This window comes from Tympanuchus pallidicinctus, unplaced genomic scaffold (genome assembly GCF_026119805.1).
Source record: "Tympanuchus pallidicinctus isolate F22 unplaced genomic scaffold, pur_lepc_1.0 scaffold4, whole genome shotgun sequence".
In the NCBI taxonomy this organism is placed as follows: Eukaryota; Metazoa; Chordata; class Aves; order Galliformes; family Phasianidae; genus Tympanuchus; species Tympanuchus pallidicinctus.
The window spans coordinates 39,663,789-39,681,663 of NW_026294758.1; the positions used below are offsets into that span (position 1 = coordinate 39,663,789).

The 17,875-nt window shown below is 41.0% G+C and overlaps 1 protein-coding gene across 2 annotated transcripts in view; it reads right to left on the reverse strand.

Annotated features, from left to right (window-relative positions):
* The window catches only part of MAMDC2 (MAM domain containing 2), a 63,810-nt gene that overhangs the window by 27,165 nt on the left and 18,770 nt on the right, over positions 1-17,875 (reverse strand). For both annotated transcript variants that reach the window (XM_052700846.1, XM_052700847.1), the window contains exon 3: positions 362-624. In XM_052700846.1, the coding sequence (XP_052556806.1) occupies positions 362-624 (263 nt within the window). The remainder of the gene's footprint in view (positions 1-361; positions 625-17,875) is intronic.

Genomic DNA, 17,875 nt, shown 5'->3' on the forward strand with positions numbered 1-17,875 from the left:
GCAGACCTGGGAGGTCACACATGTGCCACAAGACAACAGCAGCTGTGTTGACCTGTCACAAGAAATGAGGCATCCATGCTGCTTTCACTCAGTCAGCTGGGTTTTCCAGTGAGCCCCTTGATGACTTGATGACAGCCCACATCAAGTTTTAGCTCAGATGCTTTAGAACAAGCACTCAGCATCCCAGCAGGATGGAGTGCACTTCTCTTCTGTCAAGGAGGAGTACACTGAAGACCACACACTCCATGGAACAAGAATAGGAAGAATGAGACTAAGAGTGGAAATGTTTGAAAAGCAATCCATCCACCACAATGTGTACACAATAAAGCCTGTGGTGGTTATCTTCCAAAATTGTGCTTACCTTGTACTTCTTTGTGCTGTTTGTTAAATCTAAACTGGCTATGAGCCAACTATCTGAAGGCTCCTTGGCTGACCACAGTAAACTATCAAAGCTCTCTCCTTCTTTCCTCATGTACAGGTTGAGCCTGGCAGGATCCAATGAAGTCACAGAGGTTGCTATCTGATAAATCAGTCTGATGCAGCTCCACTCTTCAGAATACAGGTCAGGACTGACAAGCACAGCCTTCTCACCCTCATAAGATGTGTCCACAGAAATGTAATGTCCTAGAAATAAAAACAGACACACATCAGACTTCTTCATTAAGTACTGCCCTCCAAAAGTGATAGCTGTAGACAAATAATTTGAATAAAAAGATAATTTACACAAGAACATGCTGCAGTAATGTTTAATTAGATTTACAGATCAAAATTTTCTTACTTTATTTTTCTATTTTATATTTAAAAGCAATAAAGAAAGAAGTACTGCTGCTAAAACTTTATAAAGAATTCCTGATTTCGAAAAAGAAAATTAGGAAGACTCTAGAAGTACTAAGAGGTACAAATACACTTGTTAAACAACAGTGCTAAGTGTAGTGCTACATTTAAAACTATTGGTTTTGATTAAAAAAAAAAAAAAAAAAAAAAAAAAAAACAAGAAGAAAAAAAAACAGAGGAAGTGATGAAAAGTTAAGAAAGCATGAGAAAAACAAAAAATACCAAGGAAACAACATGTAAAATAAGGAGGCAACAATAAATCACCATGGAACAAATGCCTAGCATTAAGAAACTTCACTAACACATCAAAATCAAGGTCAGGAGTGCATAACAGCATACAGGAATCACAGAAAGCTGGAAATCAATGCCAGTAACAAGTGAAACAGAGAGAGAAAGAGAATTTCAAGGGGCAAACAAACAATAAACAAGTAAGACATCCGTGGCTGAAACATGATCCTCTTAATCCGGTGGCCATGTGTATCAGACAAATCAGAACTGGTACCAGTTCTCAATAGCTAGACTGCATGCAAGAGTTGCAAGAGCTCTTGAGGATTATGTCATGTCAGTCCTTCACGTAGCCGAATGTCACACCTACCTCCTTTCTTTCAAAAGGAAAGTATTTCTTCATCGACCTCATTTTATTCAGCCAAAGAGCCCATTCTCAGTCTCCACATGACTAAGCAATTGTTTAGCATGGACAGACCAAGAATCTGAGTGCTACTGTTTGCCTCTGTGGCACACCCTCTTTTCCCAAATCTGGTCTGAACCCTACAACTCAACCAAACCACACCAAGGCTGCTTCTTAGAAGTTCTCCTATCGCCCTCTCATATTCACAGGCATACTTTCCATTGTGAAAAAGGCATACAAATGGACAGTCACCACCTCACAAGGCAAACTGCAGGCACAGATCTGGTTTACACAGGTCCCGGAGTGCTCTCCACTGTGCCCTTGGGAAGATGCCACAAGCAGACAGCAGCTCTGACAACAGCTGCTTTCATGGGCAGAGCATGTTACAACATCCCAGTTCACACACTCCCTCTCTCCCCTACGAATACTGCACAGAAAATTATCTAACCCATTTATACTGTACACTTACTACTTGCTTACAGGGTAGAATCAGCCCTAACCAGCTTAAGGGATGTGTGTGGACATAGAAAAGCTGTATTTTGTTTCAGTTTTCAGGGAATTGATTTTTTTTTTTTCCTCTGACTGTAATTTGTCCTTCTGTGCCAGTTTAAGTCTCCTGGAGGAACAGACAAAATCACTAGTAAAGTGTAAGTAACTTGCTACTACAGCAGCATAGCAAAGAAAAATAAATGAAGAAATATGCCCTTCATCTGCTACTACCTACAACGCGAGTACCGAAAACATCTACCTGCACACAGCTACTCGGTCACTTTGCACTAGAGCACATGCACAGCATTCACTGCTAGTGCGATCGAGTCCAGGGAATGCACATCTTTGCACGAGCACTGAGGACAGAGGAACATTAACAGCATCTTTCAGAAGTCAAATCTTTCTCAAATAATATTTGTTTTTGACTTATTTAAGTGGTGATATCCAGTTCAGAAACAGAAACTTTGTTTTCAAGCTGGCCTGAATTTGGATCATTTTGCTTACAAAGAAACCTACAATTCAGAATCCATGTCTGGAAATTTCAGTTTAGATTTCAACCCTATTTTTGTCAAGACTTCATGAGAAACCCCACAGGAAAACAGAACATTCTTATAACATTCTCCTTTTTTCAGAAATAAATTAGCACTGACAAAGGAACACCCATTCACACGAAGACCTCAAATTACTAGCTGTGAGGTTCAAATAGCTGCCTGGCTTTAAGACTTAATTATAAGTAGACTAAAGTTCTTGTACAGAAGTAGTCATTTAAAAAATAAAGAAAATCTCCTAGAGTTTCCAGATGGGTTTGGTCTGAATCCCTGCTGATATGAAAGCAAAGATCATGAACTCTCTTTTTAATTGAGATCTCTTAGTTCTTTTCTTTTTAAAGATTAATTTGACCTAACCACTAATGTCTCCAAAAAAGAAGTGCTCTCACCCTAATTTACTAATCACTTTAGCCTTCTCTGGAAAGTTAAGCACATGATTGGCTCCACTGAAATGAGTGGAGTCACTGATGGAGATTCTTATGTGTATATTCAAATGCTTTGCTAATCAGTATCAGGGAGACAGGCACTTTGCAGAATCAAGCACGGAAAATGCTAATGTTAAACTTCTTCCAAATGAATGCCAGCATTGACCAAATGGCCTTTATAAATTGCATTTCAGTACTAGCAATGACATGTGCTATTGCTGCAGAAAGGAAGGTCTCACAATGCAGGCCTCAAGGACTGACACAGAGCAATTGTGAGAGCAAATCAATGCAAAGAGAAGGCTCCTTGGAGTAAAAAAGCAGACAAATTTCCACACTTGTTTGTGGGAGTAACAGAAGAACATTTAGAAGTACATGAATGCACACTGCTCTACCCAGAAAATTCTCCTGAAAAATGCAACATGCAGCTTCATTTTGCAGCACACTATACCAGGATGCTTTATTTCTCAAAATCCCCCTCCTTCCAACCGCCACAGCACTTACTGGAAGTCACTCTGGAGGTTTCAGAAGAGCGCTACTCTTCAAAATCACAGCAATTACACAAAATGCTGGTAAAAGCCTGATGATGCAGAAATACAAATGTACAACTTCTTGCAATTTCTAGCTGTTACTTAATTAAGGGATAGGTGCAGCCCTAACCAGCATAATTGTGTTAATAAAGGAAAGCTACACATTCTTTCCCTTTTTCAGGGAATAGCATGATTTTTTTTGCTGTTATGGTGAAGACACTATAAAGCTTCCTTATAGGTGGCAGCAAGGAAAGCTAACTACCTGTAACTGCTGTATGTCTCTTATCATGCTGATTCACTGCACAAGCTGGCAAGTAACATACTTTTCAACCCAGGTTTCTGAAATAACTTTTCACCTACTGTGTAGCCTCACTGCTTTCTGCCTGACAGTTGAATTAAACTCTGAACAGAAACCAGCATATGCTCCTTCCTGCTCTGCCAAGGAAAATCTTGAGCCCTGAGGAACTTTGGACCCAACGCTGCAAACCAATCCAACCTTAATGCAAATATGCATCATGGCAGTAACACTCCTCAGTGCACATCTCTGATCTTGCTTTTCTAATAAGCAGTTCCTTACAGAGCCATTCACTCATGCTTAACCTTCTCGTTAGTATTATTTACATACTAAATATGAATCTATAATCAGTCAGCAGTGATTACGACAATGGGGGGCTGGGGTGGGACCAGCAATGTTACCTTTCCTCCTTTTTCCCCAGTTCTGTTAGGGAATGGCAGCAATTGATCTCCCTGTAAGTAACACAAACAAGGCACAATGCCAGACACTGGCTAATAAGTAAAACCACATTCCGTTAAGAAACTGAAAGAAAGAAAATCAAAACAAACAATTGGGTAACTAAAATTATTAGCTAGCTTTTTACATCTGATGTATTTAGCCTGTAAACATTTGGAAACATGACCACAGACATGTTACATCCTTCAAGGGGCTTATATCTGTCACAGCTGTTTGCTCAGCAGTGCAGCTTTACAAGAAAAATATATATAAATAGCTAGTTCCAAAAGAAACATTATCAAGGAAATATGAAGCAGAAAAAGAGGTTGGGAATTTACATTTGTCACTCATTTATTTATAGGCAAAATTTGCAAGAAACGCCAGTTATGTTTGGATTTCTATATGGAAACAGAAAAGAACATTACCAGGCATTCTTAAGATTTAAAAATAAATAAATAAATAAATAAATACTTATACTTCCTCAATATTTGGGTTTTGGTAGGATTTTTCTTAATACTCTATTGCCTTTAAAAAATAGAAAATTGAAAATTAAAAATTAAAAAAAAAAGAACAAGAAACGGAAGCAAAACAATTCATTCTTGCATCACCCGTTGGTTAAAGTTGGTTAAAAACATTAATGATAAAAATACTAATGATATCAATGTTCATTTTGAAAACTAAGTTTGTTGTTGCAGGCAGATTATGTTTAGATGAGGGTTCAAGGTTTGAGTTAGGGTAACAAATTTTGACTGAACAGGTTAAGGCTTGGGGAAACTGGAAAACAAAGCTTCACATTCAACACTCTGCTTTTGCTACAATTTCTTTCCAGCAAAAAGGAAACTTTTCAACTGATGTAGCACTTTTTGTTGGTTCGCTGTCAGCCATCTGGAAAGACAGAGGAGCATGTGGATTATTGATAAATTTGCTTTAACAAGGAAAAGCTGAGATTTTTCTGGAGAGAATTCTTCTTTCTAAGAAGAGTTACAACGCTTTTTGGGAGGGGAAGAAGAAGAGTGGAATTTCCAAATTCTTTTAGGTAGTGTCCTGGGAAAGCAAAAAAAAAATAATTGCATGAGCAAGCAATGGGATGAAAATCCTTTCCTCTACAATTCAGTGAAGAAAGTCAAATAAATCTCCAATCCATTTCAGTATACAAAAGCCTCAGTCAGGGTGTCACTGTACATCGAGCCCCAGAAAGCACAGCCTGTCGTGAGAGCAAAACCTCTGGGTAAGACCTCAGCAGCAGTACATCCCTGGCAGTAGCAGAAAGCAGTGCCTCACATCACTGTCAACCAACCAGAGCAGGAGGAAGGAAGGAAGAAGAGGGGGTGGAAGAGGAGGATGTCTGCCCATCTGTCTCACATCCCTCTTGCTGGCCACAGCTGTCAGATGAGGCAGAGCAGCAGCAGCAGTGTCAGTTGCTGACTACTTCCCCTTGGTCCGCAGAGGACTTATGGCAGCAATTTTTGGTCTGTACAGACAGGTGCAAGTACAGCATGCACTGGGCTGAGCTGCAAAGGCTAGCCCACATTCATGAAAGTAGTGACTCAGTTCCTGATGCCAGAAATGTCCGTGATTAAAGCTACTTGACAAGGCAACGCATAGCTGGTCTTTCCATTCCTGCTAAGCCATGGTGGAGCCTATTTATGATAAACTATCAGATTCGCAATTAGAGTTATCATAGGAAAAAACTTTTTGGTCTTTAAACCTCTCTGTCTCTTCTGTGGTTTTATAAAAGCAGCTCTGTGAAAGCAGTTGAGGAAGAAACACAAAAGTAGACAATGCTGGCTGTATTCATGCCCTGCTTTTGTCTGGGAACTCCTTCTGTGTATTCAAGGAGGCAACTCAAGCCTACAGCAAAAGCTCATAGTCCTATCTGGTCACCACAAGCCCTTTTGCCACCCACTGAGGAGGGCAGGGCAAATGAAGATCTTAAATTCACCCCAGTACTGTTCCGCTTCAGAAAGAACAGCTGGGTTTCCATGCAACTTCCACAAAGCTGAGTAATATTTAGTCAAAACAAAAAGCATTGTTCAGATCAGCACACAGTTGTGGGCGATAAGCATACAGGCAACTCTTCCCAGCAATCACACACTTTTCTCCACTGCACTGACAGCCCTGACTCTAGGAGATGCCACTGGCAGCTTTCTCCAGACTTCACAAACCAAGTTGCCCTCCAGAAAGTGTGAGCTATCACTGGAGCCTTTGGTCAAATATACAAGCTGGGTCAGTGCTCCTGTTTCCATCCCAGGGAAAAGGAGTTCTCAGAGGCTTGTTACCAACACCATTCCCATATGGAGGCCCTTGGATCAACTACCAGCCCCACCTCCTGCATTCTCCTTTGCTTCCCTAGAAGGTGCAGAAAGACAGCTGTTAGTAAGACTGTCAAAAAATGTCAAAGTAACACAATACCCTACAGCTCTCTGTATCCCTGGAGTGTGGTCACAGCTACTACCATACCAGCAGTGCCTTGTTGCCTTGATCTACTGGTGTGGTGCAAATGCCTGGCAGGGTTCATCTTCTGCTGCTGTCTTCTATTTGGAGGAGTTGCCCCACTACAGCAATCTCACTGGGAATGCTTTAAATGTAAAAGCTTTTGGCTGCAGCTGTGTTGTCTCCTTGCTCTCCCTGCAGAAGTCCCAAAATCCTGACATCATGCACCGATTACATTAGATTTTTTGTTTGTTCCAAGCACAGCCATATGGGCTTGTTTTCATTCACTGACCTCACCAATTTTTATATACTTTTTAAGTTTTCTTTCCACTTGTTCCAAACACAACTATGGCGACTTGCAGACTATCCACCTGCTCCAGCAAGCAGTTGTTCAAACCTCTCCTTTTCATGCTGTCCATTATATCACTTTGTCAACTCTTCATCTGCTGACATAAAGGGTCCCAGATTCCTGTCTGGTTTCTCTGATTTTACTTGTGACAGGTCTTTGCAAAGGCAGTATCTGTGATTTCCATTAGCTCGTACACTTGAGCAGAAAACAGGTAAGATTTTGACACAGAATGCTCTGTTGTGGATTTCTGAACTGTGAAGAAATATTTTAGAAGATACTTTTCTGTAGTCTTTGGCTCTTCAAATCAGGTTTTATTGTTCCCAGTGCACAAGAAATATAAAAAACAAGAACTATGTAAAGTAGAAACCAACAGGCGTGTATGTGTGCGGAGTTCATTTCTCATTACTACCTCCATCTGTTTCCCCTATCACACTACCCCAGGATGAAGCACAGGGGAAAGCACTGCAACAGCTCTTTCACCAGCGCAGGACTGCCTTCTTTCAACAAAAGAAGACAAAATTTCACTCCTAAAATGTTCCCTTGAATTATGCTGCTTATTAACATTGCTGATGCGCACTGTGGGTGTGGTGGGATACGCTCAAAGCATGTCACAGCTCTGCTCCACATTCTGTTCTGACCACATCTCAGCCTGCCCACAGCAAGCCTATTCCTAGTGGATTTGTTTGTTTTGTTGTTTTGTTTTGTTTTTTGGTTAAGATGAAGCCAGCAGACTTGCAACCCTAACCAAGCTGTTGGTCCCCATCCCACAGAGCAAGCAACAGCACAACAGCAGCAGCCCAAAAAGGCAGAGGACTAGAGAGACTCAGGGCTTGGGCCTAGGGGAGAGCAGAGTGAGAACCTGCCCAGGATTGGGTTCAGGGCTGAAACATACACTCGGGTCCTGGGAAGGTTGCATCACAGTCCCCAGGGAAAGGAAAAATCCCAAATGGAAGCCTCCTAGAGTGCTTCTACAAACCATAGGGATTCACTCAGTAAGAGATTGTGAAAGCAAAGCTTTTCTACGGAGATGCTTTCTCTGCATCTGCCAAATCACTTGGCCCACTGCACTATGAAAAATAGCTCATCTGCCTAAATACTTGTTTCTCCCAGCTACATATCCTTTGCTCACAAGCCTTTTCCCTTCAAGAAAATTCATAAATGTACTCAGCCTAGACAAAATGCATTTACTCTGATGTTCACCTGGGCATTAGGTCATGCAAAGACTGAAATATTATTTGGTTTTGAAATATTCTGAATATGTATTGGTTTCACTGGCTTCAAAAATTCCTGAGTTCAGTTTCCTGCTTTTTGTAAGGTCAGTAGTTCATTTTCTTTTTTTAATTCCAGGATCATTAGGATGACACTAGTGGACGTATCACTGATCTCACATGACAAAACACACACAGAAACACCAGACCAGGTCTGCCTTTAGATCCAGGCCTCAAAGCTGGCTACAGACACTGCTTAAAGGTGAGCTAATCGGATCCTGATAGGTGCTAACTATAACCCGGCAGAAGGCTGCCTGAGCGAGCCTGCCTATACATATCATTGCTTCGTAAAAGCTGCTGACAGTGACTGGCTCTTGTTTTATTGCTAGCTGCTGCTGTGTGGCAGCCCTCAGCTGCTGCCATGTTTACTCAATGGCTACTTTCGAGTAATCTAGTCTAAGTGAAAAAGTAGCCACAGTGACTCATTTTTTGTCCCACCAAGTCTCATCCTGGACCAGAAGTACTTAATAGCGAAGATTCAGGATCTGCAACTAACAAAACCTGCAACGAACACATCTATTGATGCTGAACATAACGGATCATAGTTAGTATTTCCTGGAGTTCTGCAAACTGCATCCAGCAGTTTTTTTCACTTCAAAGATCAACACCTGAGGCACTGGTTTAAGAAGGATGCCTCTATGCTTGCTGTCCTGTACACAGTTACCATCTGACAAGTAGCTGGTAGCAACTGGGGATGTACATGAGTACAGATTCAGACTAAATCCACCAAAAAGAAATAAAAGAGAGAGAGGGAGAACCAGGTTTTCAAAAGATCTTCAAAACAGCCTCAGGTTAAATAACTGTTATCTCTAAAACACCTCAGGCGCATTTTACAGGAGTGGGCAGCACTTCTACAGTTAATCCTGAAATCTACATTTGCCTTTTGAACTTTAAATGAAACCTGCTGTACAATTACATTGATTAGGTGTTAAATCCCCTATGCCCAGAGATGTTTACCAACGGATTTTTCATTCAAATATATGCACCCTGCCTCTTCAAGAAGAACATGGACTCTAAATGATTAACATCCATGCTGCACGGTAGATCACATCTATCGGAACCTGAGCACAGGGGTTCTGATCACAGTCCCACTCCTGCGAGGGAGCTCCTTTCCAAGACCATGAGTAATGGCTTCTGGCTGAGCACTCTGACACAGGAGCTGTTAAAACTGAAAAAATTAAACTCGCGGCAGATTTCGCAGCCCAGGGGGTGATTTTAAAAATATGAAACACTACACATGAAGACATAGAACTGAAAGCTTGCCAAGTTTTGTTTGTTTGTTTTTCTAGATTGGCATGTAATCATTAACTCCAGAATTACTCTAAATTTTACAGGGATTACATAAAATCTTATATTCCCTGCTGGTCTCAAAATTCAAAAGATCCCAAAATATTTTACAGGACGCTGTGACACTCTGCGAGGGAGGCTGGTGCCTATGGCTCCCTCTTTGCCTTTGTGTGAACCATGTGAAATACCCAGAATTGCACCTCTAATATTCACACGGCACCAAAGTCAAAACACTCTCTTGTGCAAGCTTTAGTCTGAGGAAGAAATGGATGCCAATGAATGTTTAGGAGATTTAGGAAGAGTGCCAGTATTTCGCCTCCCACAAGACATCTTATTACTGACCAACAGAGGTCTGCTACATTTACACAGCTAATCAAATTATTCACTGGGACTGAACACAACTGGTTAATCACCTGTTATCTGACTCCTCTCAATGCATCAAAACATCACACAGAATAAGCTCAGGGCCCTGCCACCTAGGTGGGCTCCTCCACTGTTCATGTACCCATGACATCATGGTGGCACTGCTTCCTCTCGTGCAGCAATGACACATAAGCAGATTTTTCCAGGCAGATTCTTCTCACACTTCCCCAGCTGACCCTGTCATCGCAGATGCCCAGCCTTTATTCTTGACACAGGCCCAAAATATTTTCCTTTCTTTACAGATAACTTTAGAAGGGAAATGCTGAAATTTTTCATGAATTTTAGCATGCACTTACATCAACTTCACTCATGAATAGCCAGTATTAATTATCCTAAGGCACATGCTTGCAAGGGTATTTACCATATGTTGTTTGAGCTGTAACACACATTTATCAATACAGAAATAGCACCTGAGATATATACTGGTCAATGGAAAAAATCTATCAATTTCACTCTGCCAATTCATGACACTGCTTCCTTCACAACATCCTCACAGACTCCTGTTTCACTGCCAAACTAAGTAAAGGTTTGGCAAGACTTTCCAACGTACTGAAGTTTGTGGGTTATTATATTTTTTTTTTCCCCTGTCAGACTATTAGTAGCTTATTAAGCCTCATTCTACCTACTTTACATCTTAGATAGCCTTGGGTAATCACACAGGCATTAACAAAGTTGAAGTGATCCATAAAACTCCATTCAGATGAATTTACCTTAGTACACTTGTGCTGCCAAACCTCATGGATACTGAACACTATGCACAGAACTGGAGCAGTTGTCTTGCATGTGCATTAACTTATAGCTCAAAAAGTAATAAAACAGCCTCAAAGGACTACAACAGATTTGACCCTCTATCTTCCCAGCCTGGTGTTGGAACTTGACAGCTGCCACAGATGGACAACTGGGGAAGAACTAGGTGCAAAACAAGCACATTTAGATACTTCCCCTGTGCCCTCTCAATCTCAGCCGTTTTTCAGGCTTGCTGTAGGCCTTGCTGAGCTGGTTGTAGTATTAACTGTATCAACAGATGAGCACCCAGTTTAGCAGCATGTGCTATGCATGCATTCTAAAACAAAATAAAACTACGTAGATAACAAACTGCAGAAATGACTTTGCTCAGTGTGCCAAGTTTTGTGTGGTCTTTTTAAAAGCAGCTCACAGTGAAGTTTCTCTTGAGAAAGCCGGTTCCTGAGTGTTTTATTTGCCATAAAATGTATTTCAGAAGTTATTTGAGATGAGGCAGAGATTGGAACATTTGAAGGTGTTAGAGAATTTCATAAGGTGTAAATGAACACAGTCATCATTGATCCCAAAGCATTTTCTTTATTTTTACAGTCTCCCCAGGAACAGTGAATCCAGTGGAAAAGTATTTTCTGCAAACATGCAGCCTGCCGGGGGAAAGTGAAGCCAAGAGTCTGTTACATGCGAGTGCTCCAATACACTGCCTTCTGCACTTGACAACGCCGGATGGAGCTCTGGTGTGTCTGGCTGGTCACTACAGTGACTCACTGCTTTGTTTCTGGTGTCAAGAAACAGATTTTCAAGTCTCAAACTATCCCAGCATCTGATCCCGAAAGGGAAAGAGATTTTGCCTCTTGCCCTGCAGCATCAGAAATATGCAGCCTGCAGACAAGGCTGTTTACAGAAAAAAATCTACATTTGCCATTTGAACTTTGAATCTTAATTTCATATTCAAGTTTCACATATATGAAGATCCCTACTGCACGCCATCTCTCAAAAGAGAAGTTGTAGAATTGTCTTTTCCAGTCACTGCTCCAAGCTGTAAGCCCAAATAGCACTGACAGCTTGTCCGCAACTCACATATTAGAGATCTTTGTCAACACATTATGAGTGCAACTTCCTTACACTCTGCTCATTCTTGCTTTATGGTAGAGGGAGAGAAAAGATCCATTTCCACACATAAAGGGAGTAACTCCCTCTGCTGCTCCTTCAAACCTCAAAAGCTGAGATTAAACAAGACCACAAGAACAGCTACTTGCCAAGTTTTATCAAGGAAAACAAGGAAAATATTTATGACTGTTGGGAACTTGGAAAAAAAAAAGTCGACTTTTCAATGTGTGATACTGAAGTAACCCCAAGCACTGAGCCACTATTCCTGTAGTTAGAGTGCTCTGAAGGAGGAAAGCACAAGGTCTCACTCACACACATCTGGTCTCTAAAACTACAGAGAGGCTGGTACAAGCTGATCCAATACTTGATAGATGTAAGGCCAAAAAATCTTTAAGATTTAGGTTAGTGTTATTTCATGAAACTACCGCAAATAATCACCTTGCTGTATTGACTTTTCCAGTGCAAAAAATGCTAAAGAAAAGGGGGGAACTGAATAAAGAATATTATGTAAATAGTTAACTAATTTTTCTGAGTGTAGGTTCAATTTTTAAGAAAGAAAAAAAATGCATAAAACACTTCAGAGAGCAAGGAATGTAGCACACTCATACATGCATGCATGCATGCATGCACACATCCCCACACATGCTCTCACAACAGACACATCCTCATACACACTGGTATACTCATACATGTGACTACTTCCTTGCTTTTAAAAGTGGTCTATTTCCTTTTACACCTCAATTTATTTTCATAGGATTTTCAACAGCTACTTTGGAAAGCAGAATCAGAATCTGCAATATATTTACAGTTGAAAAAAAAGTTTCTTTGTTATGCCTCAGACTCTTTGCATCACAGATGCACAGGATAGGACTATTAACAACGAGGAAAATGGCTTGAAGGAATACTCATGGTTGTCCCTGTGATCCTCTGGGGAGGAAGGCAACTCTGCTTTCCAGCTGTTCCCATACCATGAAGCAGGCTTTTTCAGGAGGAAGCAAACTGGCTCAGTAGGGGAAGCATACAAGGAATTCTAAACCTGTCTTCCTCCTCTTCATCTCTTTGCCAAGCATTAGGAGAAAATTAAACCCACAGTGCCTCAGTGAAAACAGATATAAATAACTCAGCCATCACACAACAACTTCATGAGAGAACCTGTGAGTACTTCCTTATATTTCCTTACACAGGTCATTAAGACACAAGGGCTTAAATTCTGCATCAGGTAATGAGAGTGGAATGGTAAAGATATTAACTTATAGTTTCATGTAATTATGGCCCAAGGGCCAATAGACCACTGAATAGAAACTATTAATACAAGCCAAATTATGTCTCCCATTAAGCTGTGGCAGTTAGCCAGAGTGCCCTCAACTCTGCTCTCATGACACCCCATCTGGATTACTGTGTCCAGTTCTGGAGCCCGCAATTCAGGAAGGCCATGGAGCTGTTGGAGCAGGTCCAGAGGTCCAGAGGAAGGCCGCAAAATGATCAGAGGACTGGAGCAACTCCGCTACAAGGGCAGGTGGAGAGAGCTGGGATTCTTGAGCCTTGAGATGACAAGGCTTCCAAGAGACCTTATAGTGGCCTTCCTGTACCTGAAGGGGGCTGACAGGAAAGCTGGGGAGGGACTTTTTATATGGGCAGGTACCTACAGAATGAGGGGAAATCACTTTAAACTCCGAGAGGGTAGATTCAGACTAGATACTAAGAAGCTGCTTGGACTAGATATTAAGATTCTATGATTCTGTGAAAAATAATTGTACAGCAAAGAGGTCTGCAAGTATGCAGGTCAGGGGCAGAGTGGAGGCAGGCAGCTACCCAAACATTCCATACCTTTAATGCCTCTTCTTTGGCACTGAGGAAATGTGTCACAAACAGCAGTTGGCAAGCCCAGGAATACAGACAGGAAAGGAGTCCTCCAGTGCAGGATCTGAAGCAGACACATGCATTCCCTAACGACTGATTTATGTGGTTGCTACAGCTGATGATGGCATTTCCCAGCAGGCACACATCTATAGGAGATAGTGAGCAAGCCTGCTGTTGCTGGTATGATCTGGCTCTGCACAAATGAAGCCTTTTCCATTAGGTTGATCACTGGTCTGCTGAAGCTCCAGAAGAAACAAAATTCCTCACACCAAAATTCCCGTTTCTACTATGTACATATTTCCTCTGAAATTTGCATCACTTACTTTTAGGGAAAAAAGTATGTGGAACTTCAATGGGACAATGAAATAGTCTGAAAAGTTCTCCTTATAAAAAAGCAAATGTGGAACATGTTTTTAAGATTTTTGCCTTCGTTGATGGAGTTAAAGAGTGAGTTCCTGGTTATACCACTTCAGATTAACAAAATAGGGTACTGCTTAATATTATCGTTAATATTATCATATTTTTTCTCCTGCAGAAGCAATGATGAATTTTCAAACCAAATCACATCTCACATTCTTGAATGCCCCTCTACAGCAGCTCAGGCAAAGTCAGCTGCTAGAATTTATCTTCAGGGCAGCCTTTTAATAAACATTAACTAAAAAGGTGAAGTTTACTTTCTGCTTCAGGAAAGTAAAAACTTTGATACCAGTTTTTATATTGTGCATGGGAACAAGTGCTGCCATAAAATTACAACTGTTGGCAGTAAAATATGGAAACCTAGCCAACAGACCATGCAAACAGACAACAATCCTAGTAATGAGGTGTGAAAAAAAACTGAAAGCAATTTCCACTGCAATCAAACTGTACTTATCAGACAGAACTGTGGTAGTATATTTCTTTGACAGCTATGAAAGAAACACAGCAGCACGCCCCTGGAGAAGCTGGAAGTCCATGGCATGGACAGGTCTTTGATGGTAAAACACTGGATGGACGGCTGAGAGTGGAGGCAGATGGAGTTAAATTCAGTTGCTGGCTGGTCACAAGAGGTGCTCCCCAGGGATCAGTATTGGGGCAGTCCTTTGCGATATCTTTATTGATGATCTGGACTGAGGGGATTGAGTACAGTTTGTTCTCAGTAAGACTTCAGTAAGACCTCAGTAAGTTTGCAGATGACACCACGGTAAGGGGAAGTGTCAAAGGCACCAGGACAGGCTGGATCGATGGGCTGGAGCCAACTGTACAAGGTTCAGTGAGACCAAGTTTGAGTCCTGCACTTTGGTCACAACAACTACAGCCAATGCAACAGGCTTAGGACAGTGTGGCTGGAAAACTGTGCAGAGGAAAAGGACCAGGCTAGCTGACAGCTGCCTGAATGTGAGCCAGCAGAGTGCCGATGGTGAAGAAAGCCAGCGGCATCCTGGCTTGTATTAAAAATAGTGTAGCCAGCACGAGCAGGGAGGTGATTGCTGCCCTGTACTCTGATCTAGTGAGGCCACACCTTCAGTACTGCTTTCAGTCTTGGGCCCCTCACTACCTGAAAGACATCGAGGCCACAGAGAGTCTCCAGAGAAGTGCAACAAATCTAGGGAAGGCTTTGGACACAAGTCTTGTGAAGAGCAGCTGAGGGAACGGGGGTTGTTCAGCCCAGAGAAGAGGAAGCTCAGGGGGAACCTTGTTGCTCCCCACAACTCCCTGAAAGGAGGATACAGTGAGGTGAGGGTCGTCTGCTTCTCCTGAACAACTAGCTTAAGAATGAGAGGTAATGCCCCTAAGTTGCTCCAGAGGAAGTTCAGGCCATGTATTAGGAATTTTTTTTTCCTCTGAAAGAGTGGTCAAGCATTGGAAAAGGCTGCCCAGGGAGCCAGTAGGGTCACCATGCCTGGAGGTTTTCAAGAAAACGATATATGTGGCACTGATGGACATCATTTAGTGGACACAGTGGTGATGCCTTGCTGACCGGATTAGCTAATCTTATTGGTCTTCTCCAGCCTTAATGATTCTATGATTCCATTCTGTAACTGAATATAAAAATATAAAATAAAGAGTCTAGTCAAGATAAGTCTTAGGCCTTAGATAACCTCTGAAAAATCTCAGATATTGAGTACAATCTTTGAAATTAAATATGAATGCAATTGCAGAATAAATTGGCAAGATAGGAGAAAACAGCAACTGAAACAGAGTATTTTATTACAGTTGGCATTTAAAAATCAATTAAGTTAATGAATTTTAGTTTACAACTAAAAATACATGTGATCACAGAAAACTGCAGTCGATTGTTTGGAGTAATAATTATCTAATCAGTTTGATTTGAATCTGAACAGTAAATGAGTTAATGTTCTCACCATCGGAATAACAGTTGGGACCTTAACATCTCATTTCACACTTGTTTCTGAAGCTTACTGAAATTGTCCTAGAGCATGTCCATCCCTTTCTCTTATTGCTCTTTGGCTATGCAGGCTTGCATACCTTGCTGACACCAGGCTGTATTATCAGGGTAGCAGATGCAGCTGGGATATAGCACTTGGCACGTAATAATTTATAAAATTCTCTGAACTTTCTAATAAAATTTTAAGGTCTGTTGTTTGGCAATTCACATCCATAACATGTTGAAGGAGCTAAACGTACTGAAGAATAGAGCTGTGTTTGTAGATAAGTATATAAACTGCAGAGTGGCTACCAACGCCTTTTCAACTTGAACCTTTTCTTCTGCATCCCTCTTAATGTATTTACTCTGATCTAGATCTCATCAGTGTCTCTTCCTGGCTGCTTTCTGTAGCCTTTATGTAGCTCAATGGATAACAGTGACCACAGCAGCACTAATGGAAACCCCGCAGCAGGTTTGCCATGCACGTCATGCAGCCTCCTCAGCAATATGAGTAAAAAGCAACCAGCAAACTGTTTAGATGGAACAGACTCCACCCAGTCCCACCATACAGGTACAGAAGATCTGGCAGACTGCCTTTATCTATCAGCCTAGAGCAAAGCATTATTATAAGCATAATTTCTCCTCTTTCTTGTAGTACAATTCAGGTCATACAAAGGCTGTACGAAGTAGGATGATACAATCACCAGTTAGGAAAGGCCTCAAGAGTGAGCCTCAGATAGTGCAGTTGTCCAGCAGGCAGCGATTCCATTTTCCAGCATGTTTCAAAGATTTAGGTTTTGTGTTCTTTCCATGGAATAATATGAATTTTTTCAAACCATTGACTTAGGCTGAAACTTCCACCGTTCTGGGTTTTAGCTTGAACTCTCCATCTCTCCCACTTTCTCTTATTAATAGCAAATTTATCTCAAGAGTAAGTGGAGTAACTGGCACTTTGACTAAGAATAGAGGCAGTAAAATTCCTTGTTAGATGTGTAACAAAACAGAAAAAGAAAAATGATCTGTCAAAAACAAATACCACAAAAACTGAACAGTCTGGAAAGGCTAACCAACAGCTTAGCTGACCCAGCACAGGGAGAAGAAACTCTCTGAAGTACTCTGCTAGTAAAGGGTAATTGAGCATGTATCTACTTTTGGCTTCAGTACCCACTATCTGTGAAGTCTATTCCAAATTCATGAGTGCTTTTTCACATAAAAACAAACACTGATTACTTTTTACCTACATGTGATGGTCCAAGCTACACATACCACTCATCTTATTTCCATATATGACAACTTCACTGTGCAAAGTTCTTCTTTGTCAAACAAACTATAGTTACTGCCCTAATAACTCTCCAGTTTGACACTTAGTTTAAAATAAGTGCTAGAAGTGGCTATATTTAGAGAACAATCTGGTATTGATATAAATTCTCTCATGTTTCCACTTAAGCACACAGGAATATTCTTGGCCAGGAAACAAAACCCTCTGCAAAAGGCCTCAAGGATTAAAATGCAAAGCAATGACTAGATAAGAACTAGTAAAGATTAATGGATTTGGACACCTTCTGCTTGTTACTAAACATTAACTAATCTTAATACAAGCAACAGCTTTGAATAGCACTGCCTAGCCATGGATGTATGTTTCAAATGCCATGAGTCATCCTATTTGAAATACTAAAGCAACAACTTAAAATGAAGCATTCATATAGTTACATGTGAATTTTAAAGGATGTATATGAATATCTTAATAAATGATTTGCTAGCAGTAAGTATCGTGAAGCTGAATATGCAACTGCTGATTCAGACACTAAGCAAGCCAGTTCTGATACACACCTGAAAACAAACTGTTTATTTCTCAGGTCAA